Here is a 23,824-nt window from a genome sequence, read left to right on the forward strand (position 1 = left end):
CATGGTCTTATTTCTTACACATGGAATAGTTACAAATGAAAAGGGTTCACTCTGAAACTCCAACTCTGGTCTTCATTTGCAACATAATAATGTACTTATTAGATTCATAGAGAATGAATATTGGACATTTGACAAGGTCTAAAAAGGTGAAAATATCATCTACCATACAAGTAAATTACAATTTCTATCTTTAATTAATGGTAAGAATGCCATTAAATACCTCTTTAACAGCTTTATTTGGTCCCTGACAAGACTGTGAAGGAATACCTGGAAGGTTATAAATTTTACATTCATATCAATAGGTTTGTTAACAGAATTTCCTAAAAGACACATGAATGAAGGCAATGGTAATTCATCAGTGGGCCACATAATTTATTCAGTAGTTTATGTTCCCCATCTTCCAAATTAAAACGTGTCTGTTAAACTGTAAAAACCGCAGCACTTAAATTAACTGAGCTTACAAAAGACCATACATTTGTTGATATCAACCTCAAAAAATCTGCAAGACAGCAGTAAAGGAACTAGGGAACTGTAGGCACTTAATAGGCTTATGAAAAACCTGTACCTGTTGATTTTAAGAGGTCTGGTCCAAAATCTTCATTTCCTACCCAATTAAAAACAAAATTAATACAAAAAAAACTAAAATTAACGTACATCTGTGGCTGTATAAATCTACTTAAGTCACTAGTCTTTGGGTCTGTTCAGGATTATCATTATTTTATATCAGATCTTATATACAGGAGATCTGTGAATACACACGGGCACAACTTTACAGAATGTAGCCAAAAATAAACTTTGTCCTCCATTTCAGGTATTCAATTGTTCAAGATGCTTAAAGAAATCAAGCACAGTGTAAAATAAACATTGTGACACTACCGTTCTATACAAAGTAGAGATCATGTTTACATAGCTCCCAAAGCTGAAATTACATTTACACATATTATCTGAATTATTTGAAGACAAATTGCACCATGAAAACTATAGAAAGGCATTTTAACATATCCGAAAGATAAATTAATGAACAATTTACTTGCAAGATCAATTTTATATGTATTATGACTAAACTATAGAACTCTGATAGAAAATTTAAGAAAACAGAACTAGTATGTCTCACTTTAATTCTGTCTATAGCTGTAGTTATTATGGTTTCTTCCCTCGAATTTGGTAAACAATGGAGAGTAAGCCATGTTCACTGACACAATCTTAAGCATTAAGACTAGATCAAATGGCATGTTTGAGTTTAAAAAAAAACAGGAAAATGTTTTAAATACAATAGGGTTTGTTATAAGAGAGCCTGGATGTCTTTTTCATTAAGAAAAGGTCTTCATTATCTCTATGCAAAAAGCTTTAATTAATACAGTTCAGTGATCTCGGAAACAGAGATACTTTGAAGGTTTATGCATAAAACTCCTTGGTTGGTGCCTTTTGATAGGCTGCAGTGGATGGCTTTCGTTCACCAAGGTCGTAGCTGCCTTCATCCTTCTTCCTCATGCGGTACACCAACAATAAGATAAGGAAAATGGCAAACAAAAAGCCAATGACTCCTCCAGCAATAACAGCTGTAAGACAGATATTGGAATAGTAAGATAAACATCTGCAGAAATATTAAGAGATAATCCATTATAATTTATGATGTATTGAATATAGTTAGACATTTAAAAATACTGTTATGGAGAACATACAATTGAAAGTAGCCTTTTTAAAATTACTTCATGGAAGTGGGTTTCAGTGGCTGATTGCCCTGGAGAAGATGGCAGTGCGTTGGCAGAGGTTAATATTGCTTTGGCAAAATTTCAATATTTGATTTGTAAGTAACCACCATTAATGTACATCCAAGCCTCTTAAAAATTTTGCAGAAGAATTTCTGCTAGGAGTTAACTACAAATGAATTCTTGGGGTTCTATTCCTTTAGGTCTTGAACATCATAATAGGTGCCATAAGTACCATAAGATACTAGTGCACCAACATCATTACTGTCATTTGTGTCCTATCAGTCCAAGGAAAGCCTAAGGTGTTCTGGGATGTTACAGTATAATGGAGGAAATTGCAGTTGTCGAAATAGACAGGTCCAACCCAAGCTGTGCATAACATCTTGATCCCAGAAGTAGTTAAGTGAAATTGAAACAGGCAGATATCCTCGAGGTATTAATCCAAAAGAGGGCTAATGATGCACAGTTCATTTTCAGATCAGAACCCTGAATAGTGACAAATGTTTTAATGTATGAAGAAATGGAGACTGAATCTACTTGAAAACTCAAAGTGGAAAAAGCACCAAGCCCTAATGGCTTTTTGCTCCCGGAATGCCAAAGGGAAACAGCAAAGGCTCTGCTTAGATTTTTGGATATAAAATCTGGAACAAAGAATGGGTAAGTGGTCAATGGAACATCTCTGTTCCAAACAGAGAAAGAAATAAACTATTTTAACTATAGACCAAACGGTTTAACATTAGTTATGGGCAAGTTTCTACATCCTTTAGTGCAAATAATTTTATTGCTCAGATAAAAATTCACAAAGTATAAAACACATCAGTATTCCAATAAACTGATTGGTTTGCATTCACAAAAATAACCAGCAAAATGATGCTGTTTTCAAAATCAAAATTTATTAGCCACAAGTATTCAATTTGTTTATGGTGTTCTACAATTTGTTTATGGTGTTCTACAATTTAATTATGGAAGGTTAAAAAAATACAATTTAGTTATGGAAGATTAAGTAATGCACAAAACTGCCATTTACCTGCAAGCACTTCTGTTCTCTGGAAAAGGCTTTCAGAGTGTTTTTCTGCAGACACATCATTATCATCAGTATTGATTGTTGGTTTTTCAATAACAAAGTCATCTATTACCTTTGGCTCCTCTTTAACTGGGGTATCTACAGTTGCCTGAACAGGAATAAAAAAAGCAATGAACAGAAGTTCAAGAATAGAAGTAAAATACTTCTATAATTTTGGAAGAACTACAAAATACACATGCTAAAGGCTCTTTTGTCATATAATCCAGTATAATGTACTGTGGGGTGCAGTCATTTGGGATGGAAAAGGAGTGGGGGAGTAAGAAAATAAACTAGCTAGAAATTTGTAAATACATTTCACCACAATACATAATTAGAGGATGACAAAGAAAAATTAACAGCTCTTACAAAAAGATCACTTTGAGACACCTTTGTAAAATCCATTATATATCCAAAACCATTCCTTTGAACTTAACTACATTTACTTGCCTCTGTTCGGAAAGGCTTCTTGCCTATTTTTTTCCGTGTAGTTGGTTCTACTCCTACAGTCACTGATCTTGGTGTACCACCAGTTGGTTTGATGTCTGGGTTCACATGTGCAGGATTATAGGTGACCATCTGTATCTCACTTTCAAAATGCCCTGTGGACGAGAAAAATTGTATCAACGCATGTTCAAAAAAGCTCCTTGTACATTATCATAAAAGAAACAGGAGCAGGCTATTTGGCTCCTCCAGCCAGCTCTGCCATTCAATGAGATCAGGGTTGAAGTTTTACCTCAAAACGATTTTCCTACACTATGCCTGTGTCCCGATGTTTTCAAATAATTATAAATCAATCTCAGCATTTGAATAAACTGAATAATATGACTTTTCCAGCCAGCTTTGTCAGAGAATTCTAATGAAACACCAACTGAATGAAGAAATTCCCCGTCTAAATCTGAAATGACTGTTCCTCATTCTGAGTTTGGTCCTTTGCTGGTTCTAGATCCCTAGCCGAGGAAGCATCCTTCATAGATCTATCCTACTCATCACATTAAGAATGTTATATGTTTGAATAAGACCACCCTTCATTCTTCTCATCTTCAGACAACATATTCTTAGTCAGTCTAATATTTCCTCATCGGACAATCCTCCATCCCACAAATTAGTTTATAGTGAGAAAATTCAATTTGACTCATTGAAAATGAACTACTGAGTAGTGCAACAATCACTCATACATACACAAACCAGTTATCTCTAGTAATGTTTTTGTTCACTAAGAATTTTTAATATATAAAGTAAAGCGTTCCTACTCAACATTAGTGATAAACGTAGCAGATTGATCAGCCAGAAACAAAACAAAAGAAAAATCGCTGATTATCTGATTATCTAATTAACATAGAATCAGGACAAGTACATTCCCTTCACAATTTGTTTAATGACTGCTGGTTCATATATGCTACACCAAATGGTATAACTAATACCATACTGTTTATTTCCAAAACCCATCTTGAACCTAATTGTTCACCCAAACCAAATGAAGTACAATCTAAAACAAAACTACATTTATCTGGTGTGCTGGCACATCAAGTTGTGGATTTACAAACAGGAAATTAGGATCAGACCTCCAAAACTTTTCAGTTAATGTTTTCAAATTGCTTGGGGCATTCTCAGTGGGGGTTAAGTACACAGTAATAATGTGAAAATTTTCCCACGTATTACTAAGACCTAGCTGGGGAAAAAAGTCATATGGACAACAGATATAAATTTTTAAAAAAACTGTGAATGCTGGAAATCTGAAACAAAAATAAATTGCTGGAAAAACTCAGCAGGTCTGGAAGGTTCTGTAGAGAGTGTTAACTCTTCTTCAGAGCATATATAAATTAATTTCCTAGAATTTAGCAACAGCACATGAAATGTTCAATACAAAGCAACTTGTGCTTTTAGTCTTTGCATGCCATCTCAAAGCATATGTTAACTGGAAACATTTAACATACAGTGTACAACTAAAAAGCTAGTATTCATACTTCTTCAATATTATCATCTTGCTCATTTCTGTAATTAACATTATTATTTAATGAGAATAGCCTTTTCATTCAGGACAGATTTTCATTCTGAAATCAGACTGTAATGTTTACACGCAGCTTTGGGATCAATTTGATTTATTCACACTCTTGAACTCCATTTACCTTACCCACGTCCTACAAGATTTTATAAAAGGTCACCCCCAACCTCTGACACTCCAGGGAAAATGTTAACTCTGTTTCTCTTCCTGCAAATGTTGCCGACTTTGTGAAAAAGAGGGAAACATGGAAGAAGCTGGTATTAAATAGGTTGAGGTGATTAATTAAGCTACATAGGAGAAGTATTGCATTCAAACCTACTTCAGCAGATAGTCAGTGCAGAGAAGAGGGGCATCAGGTCTACTGTATTTTGGAGTTTCATAATAAAGAAATTGTCCAACTATAAACTTCACTATCAGAATAGTAACTAACTGAAAACACATTACGTGCTCATCTTCAAAACATTCAGTGTGGTGGTTTACAGGATTTAATGATATCATGAAAATTTTCAGAGATAAGAGTTTCAGAGGGGAGGTGATGGCCTAGTAGTCACTGGACCGTTAACTCAGAGACCCATGTAATGTCCTGGGTATTTGGGTTTGAATCCCATCATGGCAGATTGTGGAATTTAAATTCAATAAAAATCTGGTAATTAAGAGTCCGATGATGACCATGAACCAATTACCGATTGTCAGAAAAAGACCATCTGGAGACTAGGGAAGGAAATGATCATCCTTTTTGGTCTACATGTGACTCCAGACCCACAGCAATGGGTCTTAACTACCATCTGGGTTGAGTAATAAACACTAACCTAGTTAGTGACAGTCTCATCAATAAATGAATAAAAGAAAAAGTCACAATAAATTGTAAACCGTGAAAACACTTATTTATATTTATTCAAAATAAAGTGAACATAGTTGAAAAGTTCCAAAAGAAAAGATGGTCCTCTTCATTTTTTGGTTTGAAAGGATTACCTTTTGCAAGTCAAACATTTCCATTACCATATGATGAATTCAGAAAGTCAAACAATTTGTTCAACTAATAAAATCAATAGTTTATGCAATGTCAAACACCACCTTTTGAAGATGTCAGGGTTAATCCAAAATTGCTTGCAGCCATTTTACTAACTTAGCTCAATTAGTCTCCAACAGTGAAGCTGGCATCCTGGTTTAAGTCTAAATGGTAGTTGACAGAGTTTCCCCAGGTCCTCCAAACAATTCTTCATTCAGCCTTCTGCTGATGTGACCTTTGCCATAACCAGCATCTCCCAGCTAACCAGCCATGCCATAACATGCAGTCAGTGTAAACACAGCCGACAATTCTCTAATCTGTAACCTACACCCTCTGGACTGTCAGGATTTGGGATTGCACCCTCCTGACTTGGCTTTCCCATCTGACAGCTGGCTGTTACTCACGAAACAGAAATACTTTAACAAGTGGCTGATTATGAGCAATATAATTTAATGTTTGAATTTAGAAATCACAGATAAAATCAGCTGTAGTTTAAGCATAATATTCCACTGAAGCCATTTCACAAACTAACACCTCTTCAGAGAAAACTTAAAAAACCCTGTAAAATTGGTGAAATCAGAATATTGAAAATAATTTTTAATTTTGCAGTTATTTTCTGACACTTAGAACAGTTATAAAATAACATTGCAAATCATAAAAGTCCACTTTCATCATATATAACTTAATGAAGGTTGGATTTCAACATCAGAAAAGAAATATTGTTTGATGACGAACATGATTTCCTTGAATTGCCCGTGAACTTAAGAATAAAATAAAAACAAGCAGGAATAGGCCATTTGGCCCCTCACATTTGCTGTGCCATTTGAGCTTCTCCTTAACTCCACTTTCCACCCAGCCTCCCAATAATCTTAAACTCCTTTATTAGGTCAAAAATCTGAACAACCCAGTCTTGAATATATTAAATGACTTGGCCTCCACTGTTCTGAGGTAAAGAGTACTCTAAGGGAATTTCTTTTCACTTCCATCTTAAATGGGAAGCTCCTGATTCTGAAACTGCACTTCCAGTTTAAGAGTGACAAAAAACATCCACTCACCATCTACCCTATCAAGCACAGTCACCTCTTTAAAATGTTTCAATTAGATCACCTTTTATTCTGAACTCTAATGAGCATAGGCTCAACATTTCAAATCCCTCTTAACAACACAACGCCTGCATTCCAGGAATCAATTCAGTGAAACTTTGATGAACTGCCTCCAAAAGTCCTTGCTTAAATTACTAGATCAAACTGTTTCACAATTGCCTAACACGTGGTGCAGTATTAGCAAGACTCTGCAACTATTATATTCCTTTCCCTGTCTCCCACGAAAAGTTAACATTTCGTTTGCTTTCCTAGTTATGTACTGCACCCAAATACTACCTTTTTGTGATTGTTGTACAAGGACATTCAGAACACTGTACTGCAACATTTATGTCCATTTAAATAATATTCTGTATGCCTATGTTTCCCACCCAAGTGGAGCTCACATTTGCTTACATAATACTTCATCTGCCAAATTTTTGTCCATTCACTTAAACCACATCTTTTTGCAGATTGCCTTTACATGTCCCTCTGACAATTTACTTTCTTAACTACTTCTGTAGCATTAGCAGATTTGATTACAATATACTTCATCCCTTCAACCAAGTCTACCAACATAGATTCTAAGTGGTTAAGATGTTAACACTCTGCAGCAGGCCCCAGCCAGATACAGGTTGGCTGCTTGAAAAAGTGACGTAGGTTTCCTGACACAGTGACTAACTAGCAGGAATCAAATCTCTAATCTGGTAGCATCTTACTCCATCACGAGTTCTTAACTTGTGTAGTAAGTTTTACATGGGACCATATCAAATAGCCTTTGGAAATCTAAATACATTACATCAAGTGCTTCTCATGTATTCATTTGCTTGTTACATGCTTAGAAGAGCTCTAATGCAGTTGCCAAGGTCAAATTTTTCTTCCTCAAAACTATGTTAACTTTGCTTATTATGATTTTCTAAGTGCCCTGCAATTATTTCCTTTCCTGTAAGTTTCACCATTTTTATGCTGACAAATATTAGGAAAGATGGTTTACAGTCCTTGGCTTTCTTCCCTCTCTTCTCTTGAGTAGAGGGATTATATTTGTAGCTTTCTGATCTAGTGGGATCTTTCTAAAATCTATGCTTTGGGAAATTAAAACCATTGCATCCACCATCTCTGTAGCTACTGTAGGGTCCAAGGATGCAGCTGATCAGATAAAGGGGACTTATCAGGGGTCAGCTACAAAGGACAAAGCATCACAGAAACAGGCCTTTCGGTCTACCAAGACTGCAATGATACATGCTGCTTTTCTAAATTAAAAATATTTTGCCTCTACTCAGTTTATGTCTCTCTATTTCCTTCTTAAATCATGTATCAGTCAAGACCCCTCTTAAATACTGCTGTTATATCTGCTTCTACACCTTCTCTGCCAGTGTGTTCCAGGCACTTAACACCCTCTGTAAAACAAAACATGCCCCTCACATCTCCTTTAAAAACTTTCCCCCTTTTATCTCAAACCTATGTCCCTTAGTAATTGACACTTCTACCTGAGGAAAAAAGACTTCGACAGTTTGCCCCTCAGCCTCCGATGCTCAAGCGAAAACAAATTAATTTTGTCCCATCTTTCCTCATAGCTAGTGCCCTTCAAACCAGGCCACATCCTGGTAAAAATTTCAGTAGCCTCTCCAACAGCCCACATCTTTCTGTGAGTATGGTGATGAGGACTGTACATGATATTCCAAATATGTCTAACTAAAGTTCTGTACAGCCACAAAATGACTTGCCAAGTTTTACACTCTATGCCCTGACCAATTAAGGCAAGCATGCCACATGCCTTTATCACACCACCTTGCTCCCTGGCCAACATCAGTTTCAGGCCTGTTGCAGAGTTTCAGCAAAGCTCAGTGCAAGTTGGAACAGCCCCTCATTTTCCACCTGGGGACTCTGCAGCCCTCTGCTCTCAATATCAAGTTCAATAATTTTAGGCCTGGTGTGTGGGGTTGTGGGTTAGGACATGAGGGAGCTCAGGCCCTTGTTATCACAGTTTGCCGTTACATATTATCTATTGTTAGCCACTAAAAGTCTTGATTAACAACTATCCACTCTCCTAGCCATTAGACTGAAAGTAGAAGTTTCGTTATTCACTCCTTTGTCAGCCAACTGTTCTTCTCTCTTTTTGGGCTTTATCCCCACCTATTGTTTACTCCCTACTCCCTCCTCCCAACCTCTCTTCTACATGGAAACCAACATTTTCCTAGTTACCATCAGTTCGGAGGAAGGATCATTCGACCCAAAACATTAAGTCTGAGTTCTCTTCACAAATGCTGCCAAACCTGCTAAGCTTTTGTTTCTGATTAACAGATCTGCAGTTCTTTCGGTTCTTACACCATATGCCTGCTTGACCATCATATCCACGTGTTGCCAGTCTCAGGGAACTGTGGCCCTGTACATCTGCATGTGTATGTTAATGCTTTTAAGGGTTCAGCCATTTACTGTATACTTTCCACCTTCCAAAATGCATCACTTTGCACATGTCCTGATTAAACTTTATCTACCATTCCTCTGTCCAACTGTCCAAGTCTCCAGTCTATCTCAGACCTGCTGTAGCCTCTGGCATTCCTCTTCACTATCTGCAGCTCCCCCATTCTTTAAGTTGCCCACAACCTTACTTATCAAGTCACATACTTTCTCCTCCAAATCATTTATATACATTACTAACAGCAGGGGTCCCAGCATTGATACCAGCAGAATACCACTAGTCACAGATCTCCTGTAAGAAAAACACTCTTCCACTTCTACTTTCAGTCTATGGCCAAGCCACTTCTATGTCTACCTTACAGCTCACCACGGATCCCAAGTCTGCATGTGCCTCCACTCCCACAGCAATGTGGCAGGCCTACTGGGCAATTAATGCTGGCCTAGCCAGTGGCATCCATATCCCATCAATTTTTCTTTTTTTAAAAGCTTCATTCATTTTCAGTGATGATTATACATTCAGCCCTCCCTTGGTCACTTGATTTTATACCTATTATTGGGATACCTCTATTCTCTTTTGACCAAGAAGTAAATCGATATATTTTAAAAAAAACTTGTGTAACAGTTTGGCCATTTTTGACAAGGAAGAACCATCAGTGCAGCAAACAGCTTACCTGAACCAGATCCAGAATTATCATAATCATCGTCATCAACAGGCCAATTTCCAGATTCAACAGGCTCATTATTGTCAAAAGATTGTTCAAGATACAATTCCTCAGGCCATGGCATTTTTGTCGCGGAGACAGACTGCCTCTGCAGAACAAAAAAATGAATTTTAAAAATGGAACCCTTTCAGCACTAAATACTGTTTGCACAATAAGTTTCCATTGTCACACATCAAGGAGCTCACTAGCCCATTATGACAGGTGTACAGACAAATAAATCACATTACATGTGTATTTATTACATTCCTACAGAATGGTAGTCGAGAAGCAAATCTCCCAGATTTTCTCTAGATGCATCAATTTTAAGCATTTTGTACAGTCTTATGTATAAATAAAAATTCAAAACAACAATATTGCATTAAACAAAGTTTTAATTTGACATCAAAATAATTTATAGGATAGAAACTTCCCAGTGTTTCAGTCAGATGATTATTTTACGGTCGCCTTGCATCCAGTCCCATCAGTGCAGGCAGCACAGAAACTTTGTCCCACTTCTTCATCTGCACAATTTTAATGTATAGCCTAGGGTAACCCTTTGCTGGTAGATGGCTGAATGCTCAGACGCACGAGCAAATGTGCTATTCAACCTGCACATCTAACACAGACATCTAAATCTCCTTAAAGCAAAGTTATTTTTGTTCAATGGGCATTAAATGTCTGTAACATGAGTAGCTACATGAAGAAACCGAACAAACAGAGCATGTGGGAAAAGAGGGAGCTTTGAGATTCTTGGATGAGGAATTGGGACCTTCGTGATGGACGTTGTCAGGAGAGCTGATGTTTCTGTCAGGCATCTGTATGGACCACCTACTGAAAGGGATGACAGTAGGTAGAGGAAGGTCACTTCTCTGAATCTGTACCTAGGGATGTGGCAGCAGGATCACGAGTTCGGTTACTTGATGGAGGTGATCAAGGTCAGTGATCATTAGATGACGTCACCGAACATCACATTAGCAACATCGCAATACTTTACTCATTGCACACACATCACTCAGACAGCAACAGTTCCTAACCTTTCAGCTATCTGCCCCAGATACACCTCTCAATTTACAAACCTCCAGATATTTAGTGTGGCAAGCACATCACCCAAGCAAGCATACCACATTCACCAAGGCAAGGTGCACACAACTAATGTAAATGAAGAGTTAGGTACATTGACATCTCTGAAAGTTATGGTTGTCCACATAAATAATCTGGCCGTAACCAAGCCAATTGCATCCAGAATTGCAGAGAACATCGAGAACAATACCATGTTCTAACTTTGCAGCCAACCTTGCAAGCTGATCGCACGATCATGGATCTCTTGCTTTCCTGTCTGGACAATCCCCTTCATTCTAACCTTCCCCTTCTGATGCCTGCTTTCAAACACCAACAACTTGCCCAGCTGAAGCAACCTAAGGAGGAAGTGCAAGAGTAATATAAAACCACTGTCAAAAAGGCACCTTCATTTGACAAGATACTTGCTTTCAAGAGGGTAGATATTAACACTGCACGTTCTTTAGGAGGTTGAAGGTTGTAGTGTTGTTAGAGCTACATTCACCTGGACAAGTGAAGAGTATTCCAACTTCTAACTTGTACCTTATAGATATTGGACAGTTTTTGGTCAGAACCCCTAATTTCTGCCTTGATCTTAAAGCCATAGTTTTTTTTGCATCTCATCCAGTAAAATTTCTGCTCAATGGTGATTACGTTTAGGATGGAGGCATTAGGGGATTCAAGTCTGTTACACTGTTACATGTTAACTGTAGGTGGTTAGATTCTCTCTTGGAGATAGTCACTGCTTGGCAGTTGTCTGATCATGTTACACATCAGCTCAAGTCTGAAAATCATCCAGTTTGTATTCTGGATTGCTTCAGTATAAGAGGAGTTAGGAATGGTATGCAACGCTGTACACTCATTAGGAAGCATCTATACTTTGTCCATAGGTTTGATAGAAAGCACTGGCATTGACCAAATTCTAAAGGTGGTTCAGTCTTGCCCACTGAGTTGAGCAATGTTTCAACATGGAAATAATTACTTATTACTGTCCAATTTCACTAATATGAATATTTTTCCATTGTATTATTCAAAAAACATGGGAGCCTTCGATGAACATTTATCCATTATCCAAAACCATTCAAAATGTGACACTTTTCATTTGATTCCAGGATGACAACATCACTGGCTAGACCAGTATTTATTGCCTTGTCCTAATTGTTTAGAATGCAGGTGAGTGTCAATCGCATCGCTGAGAGTTGGGACTCAAATGTAGGCTGATCAGGTAAAATTGGCACATTTCCTTCCCTAAATGACATTAGTGATCCAAACGGGTTTCCCCAATACAGAGGGGCATCGATTATCTGAAAATCAATTATTCGAATTTCGCTGAATGTTATCTTAGTCTTCAGATAAATAATCTATAATACTCCTATGCCATCTGTCTCCCTTAATTTGGATGTTACAATGTCTCCAATGCTCTTTGTATGACTGTGCAGTGTGTAAATTTCACTCCATTACAATTATGATAACATTTCAAAAATTTTACATCAGTGAAGAGGAGTTTTGGAGTAGTCAGAGGTTGTGAAAACTATTCTACATATGTCAGCCTTCATCCATTTGTGGAGTCAGTGATTTGAATTAGCTGGAGGTGCGAATAAACCGTGTTTAATGCAGTTTCACACTATTTAACATCCTGTACAATGCAGGAGCACCAACATAAAAAAAATCACAAGCCACAAGAACAACTCTCTAAAATGCATGTATAGTACAATCTACTCAAATCACTCAAAATCAAAGTATAATCATTTAACCAAATAATCAATAATTGTGGTTTGCTTCTGGCCGATAATACATGTGTCTTCAAAGTTTCAGCTCTATTGAATACAAAGAAAGATCCATCTGGTCTCCTTCAGTGGGTTACTTCAGTGTCATAATTGCAGCAGACTGATTCTTCCATTACTGTCTGTTTATTGGTTTAACTCAATTGAACCATCTTCTTCAGAACATAAACAATGTCCATGCTGGTCAATAATTTCAATGTCTGGACTTATTAACATTAATAACTGACTTACAGCCCTGAACTGTGACAGTCATAATAGACTGCTCATACACTCAAGAGACTGGAGTTTCAAACTTGGCATCAATATCGTTGAGACATCCTCGTGGAACAAAACAGTCAAGTGCAATCGCTGTCTCTACTGGCTGGATAATGATTTTAACAGTACTAGAGAAACAAAGTAGAATTGTTTTTGTCAACAAAACCTCAGGATGGGAAGCTCGATAACTAAGTTACAGACTGAAAGATGGAAACTTGCAACTTTTTCCTCTGCCAACTATCTTAAATTTACATTGTCTTGCAAGTGACCATAATGCTCATCACAACCAGGATGGAGAATGCACACTGAAAATCAAGCCCCACTATCCCATGACTGTCACAAATGTATAAATATCAATTTCATCACCAAGACAGCTAATTAGCTGGATTTTGCTCACTAAGTTAATGAAATTTATCAGAAAACATGCATTAACAAATATATCCTTTAACAAGTAGTGAAATTGATTACTAATTACAACATGCAAACTTAAATTCGGCTGCTAGACCAGTGAGCTCCTCCAACTCTTTGTGGTTGATATTTAATTGCCCCTAGAAATCAGAGCAAAATACCCTATCCAAGGACAATTCAGGATGGGCAACAAATGCTCCGACTGACCCCCACACCCATGAAGTATTTTATTAAATTCTGGCGACTTCCTCACAGTTCTTTTTTGTCGGAGGTGAAGATATCAGTGCTGTCAACCACAGAAATCCTCAATTTGGTAGCCCATCAGCGGAACCTCTTTTTCTTGAATTACAAATTCTGCAGTCCAGATTTCTTTCAGTGATGTGTCTTTTTCACCAAAAATAGGGCAGGGAGACAAGAGTGAGAGCAAGAACATAAGAGAAAGTGGGAGCAGGAGAGCAAGTGACAGAGACGAAGGAGAGGAATCGAAGAGCAAGTGACAGAGACGAAGGAGAGGAATCGAAGAGCAAGTGACAGAGACGAAGGAGAGAAGAGCAAGTGACAGAGACGAAGGAGAGAAGAGAAGGAGAGAAGAGCAAGTGACAGAGACGAAGGAGAGAAGAGAAGGAGAGAAGAGCAAGTGACAGAGACGAAGGAGAGAAGAGAAGGAGAGAAGAGAAGGAGAGAAGAGAAGGAGAGAAGAGAAGGAGAGAAGAGAAGGAGAGAAGAGAAGAGAAGAGAAGAGAAGGAGAGAAGAGAAGAGAAGGAGAGAAGAGAAGGAGAGAAGAGAAGGAGAGAAGAGAAGGAGAGAAGAGAAGGAGAGAAGAGAAGGAGAGAAGAGAAGGAGAGAAGAGAAGGAGAGAAGAGAAGGGAAGAGAAGAGAAGGGAAGAGAAGAGAAGGGAAGAGAAGAGAAGGAGAGAAGAGAAGGAGAGAAGAGAAGGAGAGAAGGAGAGGAGAGAAGGAGAGGAGAGAAGGAGAGGAGAGAAGGAGAGGAGAGAAGGAGAGGAGAGAAGGAGAGGAGAGAAGGAGAGGAGAGAAGGGGAGGAGAGAAGGAGAGGAGAGAAGGAGAGGAGAGAAGGGGAGGAGAGAAGGGGAGGAGAGAAGGGGAGGAGAGAAGGGGAGGAGAGAAGGAGAGAAGAGAAGGAGAGAAGAGAAGGAGAGAAGAGAAGGAGAGAAGAGAAGGAGAGAAGAGAAGGAGAGAAGAGAAGGAGAGAAGAGAAGGAGAGAAGAGAAGGAGAGAAGAGAAGGAGAGAAGAGAAGGAGAGAAGAGAAGGAGAGAAGAGAAGGAGAGGAGAGAAGGAGAGGAGAGAAGGAGAGGAGAGAAGGAGAGGAGAGAAGGAGAGGAGAGAAGGAGAGGAGAGAAGGAGAGAAGAGAAGGAGAGAAGAGAAGGAGAGAAGAGAAGGAGAGAAGAGAAGGAGAGAAGAGAAGGAGAGAAGAGAAGGAGAGAAGAGAAGGAGAGAAGAGAAGGAGAGAAGAGAAGGAGAGAAGAGAAGGAGAGAAGAGAAGGAGAGAAGAGAAGGAGAGAAGAGAAGGAGAGAAGAGAAGGAGAGAAGAGAAGGAGAGAAGAGAAGGAGAGGAGAGAAGGAGAGGAGAGAAGGAGAGGAGAGAAGGAGAGGAGAGAAGGAGAGGAGAGAAGGAGAGGAGAGAAGGAGAGGAGAGAAGGAGAGGAGAGAAGGAGAGGAGAGAAGGAAAGGAGAGGAGAGAAGGAGAGGAGAGAAGGAGAGGAGAGAAGGAGAGGAGAGAAGGAGAGGAGAGAAGGAGAGGAGAGAAGGAGAGGAGAGAAGGAGAGGAGAGAAGGAGAGGAGAGAAGGAGAGGAGAGAAGGAGAGGAGAGAAGGAGAGGAGAGAAGGAGAGGAGAGAAGGAGAGGAGAGAAGGAGAGGAGAGAAGGAGAGGAGAGAAGGAGAGGAGAGAAGGAGAGGAGAGAAGGAGAGGAGAGAAGGAGAGGAGAGAAGGAGAGGAGAGAAGGAGAGGAGAGAAGGAGAGGAGAGAAGGAGAGGAGAGAAGGAGAGGAGAGAAGGAGAGGAGAGAAGGAGAGGAGAGAAGGAGAGGAGAGAAGGAGAGGAGAGAAGGAGAGGAGAGAAGGAGAGGAGAGAAGGAGAGGAGAGAAGGAGAGGAGAGAAGGAGAGGAGAGAAGGAGAGGAGAGAAGGAGAGGAGAGAAGGAGAGGAGAGAAGGAGAGGAGAGAAGGAGAGGAGAGAAGGAGAGGAGAGAAGGAGAGGAGAGAAGGAGAGGAGAGAAGGAGAGGAGAGAAGGAGAGGAGAGAAGGAGAGGAGAGAAGGAGAGGAGAGAAGGGGAGGAGAGAAGGGGAGGAGAGAAGGGGAGGAGAGAAGGGGAGGAGAGAAGGGGAGGAGAGAAGGGGAGGAGAGAAGGGGAGGAGAGAAGGGGAGGAGAGAAGGGGAGGAGAGAAGGGGAGGAGAGAAGGGGAGGAGAGAAGGGGAGGAGAGAAGGGGAGGAGAGAAGGGGAGGAGAGAAGGGGAGGAGAGAAGGGGAGGAGAGAAGGGGAGGAGAGAAGGGGAGGAGAGAAGGGGAGGAGAGAAGGGGAGGAGAGAAGGGGAGGAGAGAAGGGGAGGAGAGAAGGGGAGGAGGAGAGAAGGAGAGAAGAGAAGGAGAGAAGAGAAGGAGAGAAGAGAAGAGAAGGGGAGAAGAGAAGGGGAGAAGAGAAGGGGAGAAGAGAAGGGGAGAAGAGAAGGGGAGAAGAGAAAAGAGAAGAGAAAAGAGAAGAGAGAAGAGTGGAGAGTTCTGAGTGCAGCTAACTATTCAAAACCTACTGCTGAGCAGTTCTACTTTTGAGCTCTTAAAAAAAAAAGTGCATTCTCTGCAACCTTTGCAACTTTTACCTCGCTTGCTTTATATTTCCAAATTAAATATATGCAGTCCTAAATATGCCTCCACTCTTCGAGGAGACGAATCATTTGGTAAGACGTATTTGAAAAATTTGTTAAAACTTTTTTGAGGATTAGTAATAAGCAGAGTTGATAAAGTGGAATTAACAGATGTACTGTATTTGGATTGTCAGATGGCATTCAATAAGGTGCCGAATAAAAGGTTACTGCACAAAATAGAAGTGCTTAGTATTCAGGGTAATGTACGAACATGGATTGAGGATTCATCATTGCACAGAAGAGAGAAGAGATAGAATTACTGGGTCTTATTCAGGTTGGAAAGACAAAGAGAATGCCAGGGCTTTGGTGAGGCAACAACTGGAATATTGTGCACAGATTTAATGTATTGGTGTTAGAGGAATTCAGAAAGATTCATTTAGCGGATTCCTGGGGTGTTAGGGTTGACTTGCCAAGAATGGCTAAACAGATGGACCTTTAATTACTACAGTTCATAAAATGGGATGGGTTTATTGAAACATGGCTTGACAGCGCAGATGCTGAGATCATGTTTCCACTGGTGAGGTAGTCTTTTGTCCTCTTCTTCTGTAACTGACATTTAAAACTAAGATGCAAAGGAATTTCTTCACCCAAAATGGTAGTCACTGTATAGCAAATATCATCTGCATTCTTTGTGAAGGCTTTAATACCTTCCTAATCTGAGACACTCAAAATTGGATCCAACAATCCTGTCATGGCAGAACCAGTGTTTTATAAATGTTTAGTACAACTTCCTTGGAGGGATTTCTTCTCATAGGATGGTTAACCTTGGAATTATCAACATGAAGCTGTGGAGGCTGGGTGGTTATATTTTCAAAATGTAATTAGAGAGATTTTAAGGTCTGCAAAAATGTTAATATTTATAGGGAGGGGTTTGGAGCAGCTGAGAAAATTAATGCCATAATCATATTGTTGTATTGGATGGCAGTGTAGGCCTGAGGGAACAAATGATCTACCTATTAGACCAAAAGCAATAGGAACAGAGTAAGCTATTCAGCCTGTCAATGTTCCACCATTCAATAGGATCGTGGCTGATCTGACATTTGTCACATCCACTTTCCTGCCCTTTCCCATAACCTTTGGTTCCCACATTGATCAAGAATCTAATTCAGCCTTCAATATATATAAGCACTCTATTGGAACAGCTCTCTGTGGCAAGGAGTTCCAAAGAGCCACACCCCTCAGAATAAATTCCTTCTCATCTCAGTCTTAAATTGGCTTGCCTTTATTCTGAGACTATGCCTCTGGTCCTAGATGCTCCCATGAGAGGGAACACCCTCTCAGCATTTACTATGTCAAGTCGCTTAAGAATCCTACATGTTCTAATGATATCACATCTCATTCTTCTAAATTCCTATGAGTAAAGTCCAAACCTGCTCATTCTAGTGAACCTTCTCTGAACTGCCTCCAATATATTTTCCTAAACAAGTGGGTCAAAATTGCGCTCAGCCCTCCCGATGTGGTCTTACAGGCATCAACTGCACTAAGATTTCCCCACTTTTACACTCCAACCCTCTTGAAATAAGGGCCAACATTCATTCTGCCTTCCTGATTACCTGCTGCATTTATGTGTAGCTTTGTATTTCATGCACATTTACCAACAAGCCCCTTCACGTTGCAGCTTACTGCACTTCAACACTCTTTAGTTCTCCCTTCCAAAATGAATAACTTCACAATTTCCCACATTGTACTCCGTTTGCCAACTTTTTGCCCACTTACTTAATCTATGTCTTCTAGCAAATTGCATTCCATCTATTTAATGGCATCTGAAAGTTTGATCACAACTCATCCACTTCCCTCCTCCAAATTAATATATACTGTAAAGATTTACTGTCCCTTCACTGATCACTGTAGAACTCCACACGTCACTAACCTGAATAAGAATTCCTTACCCCAACTCGCTATTCCTTGTCCATTAACCAATTCTCTATCCATGCCAATATACTGTCTCCAACATCATGAGCTCTTACCTTACAACAACCTTTTGTGAGGTACCTTGTTGAACATTTTCTAGAAGTTTAAATACATGTCCACTCTATCCACTCTGCACATTTCTACTTTATCGATTACATTTTTTAAAACTCTACGCCTCTACTTTACAAAACAATGTGTTCTGCTGCCAAATGATTGGGTTTGTAAAACAAAAAGCATTTTATTTTAATAAAAGCTGGTTTTTTTTCATTGAATAAAGTCCAAACCTGCTCATTCTAGTGAACCAAATGTGGATGTGGGCAGCGCTGGCTGGGCCAGCATTTACTGCCCACCCCTAATTGCCCAGAAAGCAGTTAAGAGTCAACAATATTGCTGTGGGTCTGGAGTCACATGTAGACCAAACCGGGTAAGGATGGCAGTTTCCTTCCCTAAAGGACATCAGTGAACCAAATGGGTTTTTTCTGACAATGGATTCATGGTCATCATTAGACTCTTAATTCTAGATTTTACTGAGTTTAAACTACACCATCTGCTGTGGTGGGATTCAAACCCAGGTCCCCAGAACATTACCTGGATCTCTGGATTAATAGTCTAGCGATAATATCACTGGGCCATTGCCTTCCCTTTTACATGCATTTTACGGGTTGGTTGGGACAGTAACAGTCCCAGGCTACATAAACAAAACAGGTCAATTACCTGCATTAATTAACTAGAGGTCCAGCAAGATCATCAATTAATCTGTAAATATGGTGAGTACATGACAGATATTCTAAATTCAAAATATACAAATGTGTTGTCAAGCTGCTGTAATACATTGCCATTTGGGGAACTGTTTTGACAAGGAAGATATGTATATGAGAACAGTTCAGTGCATTAGAAACATAGGTGTAAAGAGAGAGAGAGAGAGAGAGAGAGAGAGAGAGAGAGAGAGAGAGAGAGGGAGAGGGAGAGGGAGAGGGAGAGGGAGAATGTGCTTTGCCTAGCAACAAGGTGTCCTATGATACAGGAGGCAGAAACAAGTTCATCTAGAAAGGCAGAGCAGGCAGGTTTCTTTCAGATAAAAGCAGGACATTCAGAGAAAATAAAAGGCTGCAACAGCTGCAGTTTTGATTAACAGTCTCCAAATCAATTAGAACAAAAGTCAAGTCATCCTGAGTGACTTTGAATGGCATTGCAGATATGCTTACATCAAATGGACTACAATGGTTTAAGGCATCTGCCCATCATCTTAGAGGGATGGGCAATAATTACCAACCCAGCAAGAGATGCCCACATCCCAAGAGTGAACAAAAAGAAAACTGAGCGGTTGTTGAGGGCTGAATCTTTGTTCTAGTATTTTTAATATGACCATTTCAAGTAGTTCTTGTGAACTATAGAATACATAAGCTAGTTTCAGTTTTATGTACAGTAAACTTTTAATTAAAAAAAATTAAAGTATACTGGCAGCCTCTTATGAATATGTTAAATGGCTGGCCACTGTGGAAAGCAAATTATAAGAATAAACCTAGCCAGGTCTCTCACTGGGATAGATTTGTCCAGAATTACAATTAGCTGGAATCATAACTGAATAGAAAAAAAAATTACTGCAGAATTATAACTCTGCCAACTTTTGTCACGTAGCTAGGAGGTGTACCCGTGCATCAATGACACTTTTCTGCAATTGGTTTCACTGTAAATGCTAGAGATTGGCATCTATCCCTGAACAATATCCAAATGACATAACAGAACAACTCAAGCTAAGCACTGGTCCAATAAAGGTAGCAAACTAGCATTCAATAAAACGAATGCAATCAATATAAAATGTTTTCTATGTTTACAGCAATTACCTAGGAAACCTGTGATTTGGAACAGCAATTCTTTCTTTTCCCCCCAAAAGATTTTAAAAGGACCTACTTAAAATCCAACCTTCTATCTGTTTTGATGAAGTTGGATGAATGATTAAAGCTGCCTGGACTACCCCCTTTGGAATTCAGATCAATAACTCGGCAGCTAATAGGGTTTTCACTGCCTCAATGCCCTTCTCTTCTGACATCTATTGCTGCTGCTCTACATGATCACATTTCATGATAAAATCCCTGGAAACCGATTTGGAACTGCTGAAGCTTGCCCTGTAGATGTTTTTAAAACACCAATTGTGTTCTTCTGCCTCATCAAAACTGATCACAATCAATCACCCAGGATTATATAAGTGCTGCCACATTAGATGGTCTAGTTCGCAATTCTGCAATAATTTTCCCAAGTAAAACTCATTTATGAAAACTACTCAAATGCTGCTCTTTATTAGCAGCTTTCAATCTCATGTTGAAAAAAGCCACATAAATTGCTGCAATCCAACACAAGTACAGCATGCATTGCCCATTAAAGGCACAAATTCTTAAAAGAGAAATGTTTTGACCTAAACTATATCTTACAATTTTCATCCCAACTTGAATGTCACTGAGAATAGAAGATCCAACTGGACTTGCGTACAGGATCCTGCTCCCATCTCTAAGTTAGATAATGTTCAAGGTCAACACTGGGCCTGCTAAATCTCCCTACATACACAAATCAGGCATTTTTGCTTAACCCTTATCAAAGCTTCCTGGGATCTTTTATTATGCTAACAGTTAACTAAAAAGCAGTGAAGGTCCCAAGATGTCTTCAGCTAGATGATTTAGTGATGCTAAGCAGTGAATCCTGACAGGATTACAATACAGTTGCTTCCGAACTCCAAGGCCAAAGGTAATCCACTTCTTTCAGTGAACATCTGTTTTACAAAAGGTACAGTTAACATTGGGTGGAACCTGTTGGAAGCTTCAATCTGACGTCATGGCGAACAAGTCGTCTAGCTCAAGGTCCCAAAAGGGGGTGTCAGATGTATCATTCTTGATTAGCTAGTTAATTACTAAGACAATACAACTTGTATTTATTATTATATTGCAATGAACTACATCTTATCATCAAGGTAAGTACCTGTTCGTATTAAAAGCTCATGAGTGATTCAACCACTACTACTGTTAACCAACCAGGCTCTTAGTTCCAATATAGAAAGGAAAACATGTCAATATCTCAACATTTAGGGTAGTATTGTAAAATCTATGCTCTGTTCCACTGTTAATACAAGATGGCCAAATCACCCTGCATCAGGCATAAAATACTGGCAAGATGGACTTCATAGCCTTGATAACATTTTAAAACTCTTTCAGCGTAAGGTAAAATATACTATAGAGCCACACATGCTGGAGATCTGAAACAAAGAAAGCAGAAACAGAAAATACAGTTAAAGTTTTGAGTCAAATGATCTTTCTTCAGAACTGAAAAAAGGGCTACCTGTTTATTTTCTCTATAGATGCTCCCAGACATGCTGAGTTTCTCCAGTAATTTCTGTTTTTGTTTGTTTAAACTATTCCTCAATGCTCAGTTAAAACAGATCAGCAAGGAAGCCTGATAAAATTCCTTTAGGGTCAAATCCCAAGCAACTCATTGCAATGGCAATGTAATTATATTCTACTCAACAGGGGATTCATCATGGAAATTTCAACAGGTTCATTCTTACCTACTGATAAATTGAAAATGCAGGAGCTGAGAGGAGATGCTTTTAATCCTTGAGATACTAGTTGTGTTCATGTCAACAGGAAGTAACAGGATGAGCAAGGTACATTTTTTTTAAAAAACCTGGTGTCTTGGAAATCTTCCTGTGATCTTGCTCAATTTTTTCAAGCTTCCTCTTTTTATCTTTCGAGAGTACAGCAGCACAAGGTGTCGGTTAATTACCTTCAAGTGACTGGGAAGGCATTCCTAAATTTACAGTAACAGGCTAAAAGCCCAGTGCAGGGAATAAAATATAATTGTGCCTGAAGCACTATTCAAAAATTAGCTAGATGTAAGATCTATTGCTGCTTCTCTTTCAGAAGTCTGCAGAAATATTCTTCTCTCGTCTGATTTTGTGTGCTCCATAAACTTGCCTGTGTATTGATCCACAAATCCAATACTGAATACAAATACCAAGATGTTAAATACTGTTTAATCCCTTCTGTGATTCTCAAATGTTGTCATTTGAAATCTGACCTTTTTGTCCTTTTGTACATCTTAATGCAGCAAATGATAATTTGAATTAGAGTTGCTGGAGCATGCATTAAACAATGTAAAATCTGTGAACTTATTGGCAGCTCAATACAATTTCTTAAGGCTTTAGTGTTCTAAGTCACCACCAAAGTAAAATTTATGCAGCCAATCATTTCTATTAAAGTAAATGCTTTAAATATTTATAAAGAGACCAATCAGGTTAGCTCTGTAAATCAGTTTCTTTTTAAAAAGAAATTACCAAGAACTTTGTATATTCTACCTCCCTTACTAAGAGTCAGTTACACAATGACTCGACTTCTGATATTTTACATTCTTTCATGAAAAGCAATGAATAGGAAGGGTTTGGCGGGATATGGGCCAAATGCTGGCAAATGGGACTAGATTCGTTTAAGATACCTGGTTGGCATGGACAAGTTGGACTGAAGGGTCTTTTTCCATGTTGTACACCTCTGTGAGCGTTGTAGTTATTTGTTATGTAACGGTTTGTGAGCTGCAGAAGTCCACTGGGTTGTGAAATTCTTTAAGCATAGAGCTGGTCATTTATGTATGCATGTGTGTAATTATACGTACACTTGTAGATTTCCCTCCCACATTGCAACTAAGATACCTCTTTTACTTACCTTTTCTCCCCCTCATGTTTTTCGCCATCCCCTCCCTGCCATCTTTTCTCTTTGCTTGTGGCTCAGTCTTTTCTGATACTGAAAGAAAATACTTACTTTAAAGCAATAAAGAGGCACTGCTATAGATGAGCAGATTTCTTTGAGCTTTATACGTTTGGGTGGCTATAATCGTGCTAGTAGCAATATTGTGAAAATTGAAGGTGATGTTAGGTTACTATTACAGTTTGTTTTGATGCAGGATATTTTGTATACATGGCTTGATGTTTCCTTATTGCACTAATAAAAGTGAATACAACCATTTACCTGGGGCTTTCAAAACATGTACAAAGGAACAAATGAGCTATGCAAGTCAGCAATATACTGAGGTGTTCTGTCTCTGTAGCTCTAGATTTGAAATGCTTCATGTTTTGGTTGTTAGCAGCATCATGTTTCTGTTCATTTATCTGAAGATGATGCCGTAGCCTGAAAACTGAATGATTTAGTTTTTTGAACATTATCTCTCCAGTGTTGTATGTTTTAATCTTGTGCTAGTCATTTCCCTTCCACCGGAAAAAAGGTGTCACATCTCATAACTCCCAAGTTTGCATATGAACCACCAGAGTTGCTACAACTACAGAACTTGTTGGTTGTCCTGGTTGCAACAAGGGGTCATAGGAGATGGGTGGATTGGCAAAGGCGGGCTCAGTGTGGAAGGAAGGCGAAAGGTGAAGGCTGAGTGCTTTTATTACTCCTGTTACTTTTGCAAATCCCATCCCCACCAAGGAAACTCCCACCTTTTCATGCATTTTCTCCTGGAGATGGGCAGGTCAAGTGGGAAACTTCCCAATTGCAGTTACCAGTCTTTA

The 23,824-nt window shown here is 39.0% G+C and overlaps 1 protein-coding gene across 2 annotated transcripts in view; it reads right to left on the reverse strand.

The window, feature by feature from the left end:
* Window positions 1-351: 351 nt before the first annotated feature.
* sdc2 (syndecan 2) overlaps window positions 352-23,824 on the reverse strand; it is an 85,343-nt gene continuing 61,870 nt past the window's right edge. For both annotated transcript variants that reach the window (XM_072570149.1, XM_072570148.1), the window contains 4 exons: window positions 9,952-10,090; window positions 3,220-3,371; window positions 2,737-2,881; window positions 352-1,559 (listed from right to left, as the gene is read on the reverse strand). In XM_072570149.1, coding sequence (XP_072426250.1) covers window positions 1,396-1,559; window positions 2,737-2,881; window positions 3,220-3,371; window positions 9,952-10,090 — 600 coding nt within the window. In that variant the 3' untranslated portion in view covers window positions 352-1,395. The remainder of the gene's footprint in view (window positions 1,560-2,736; window positions 2,882-3,219; window positions 3,372-9,951; window positions 10,091-23,824) is intronic.

Source organism: Chiloscyllium punctatum, chromosome 5, assembly GCF_047496795.1.
Source record: "Chiloscyllium punctatum isolate Juve2018m chromosome 5, sChiPun1.3, whole genome shotgun sequence".
Taxonomy (NCBI): Eukaryota; Metazoa; Chordata; class Chondrichthyes; order Orectolobiformes; family Hemiscylliidae; genus Chiloscyllium; species Chiloscyllium punctatum.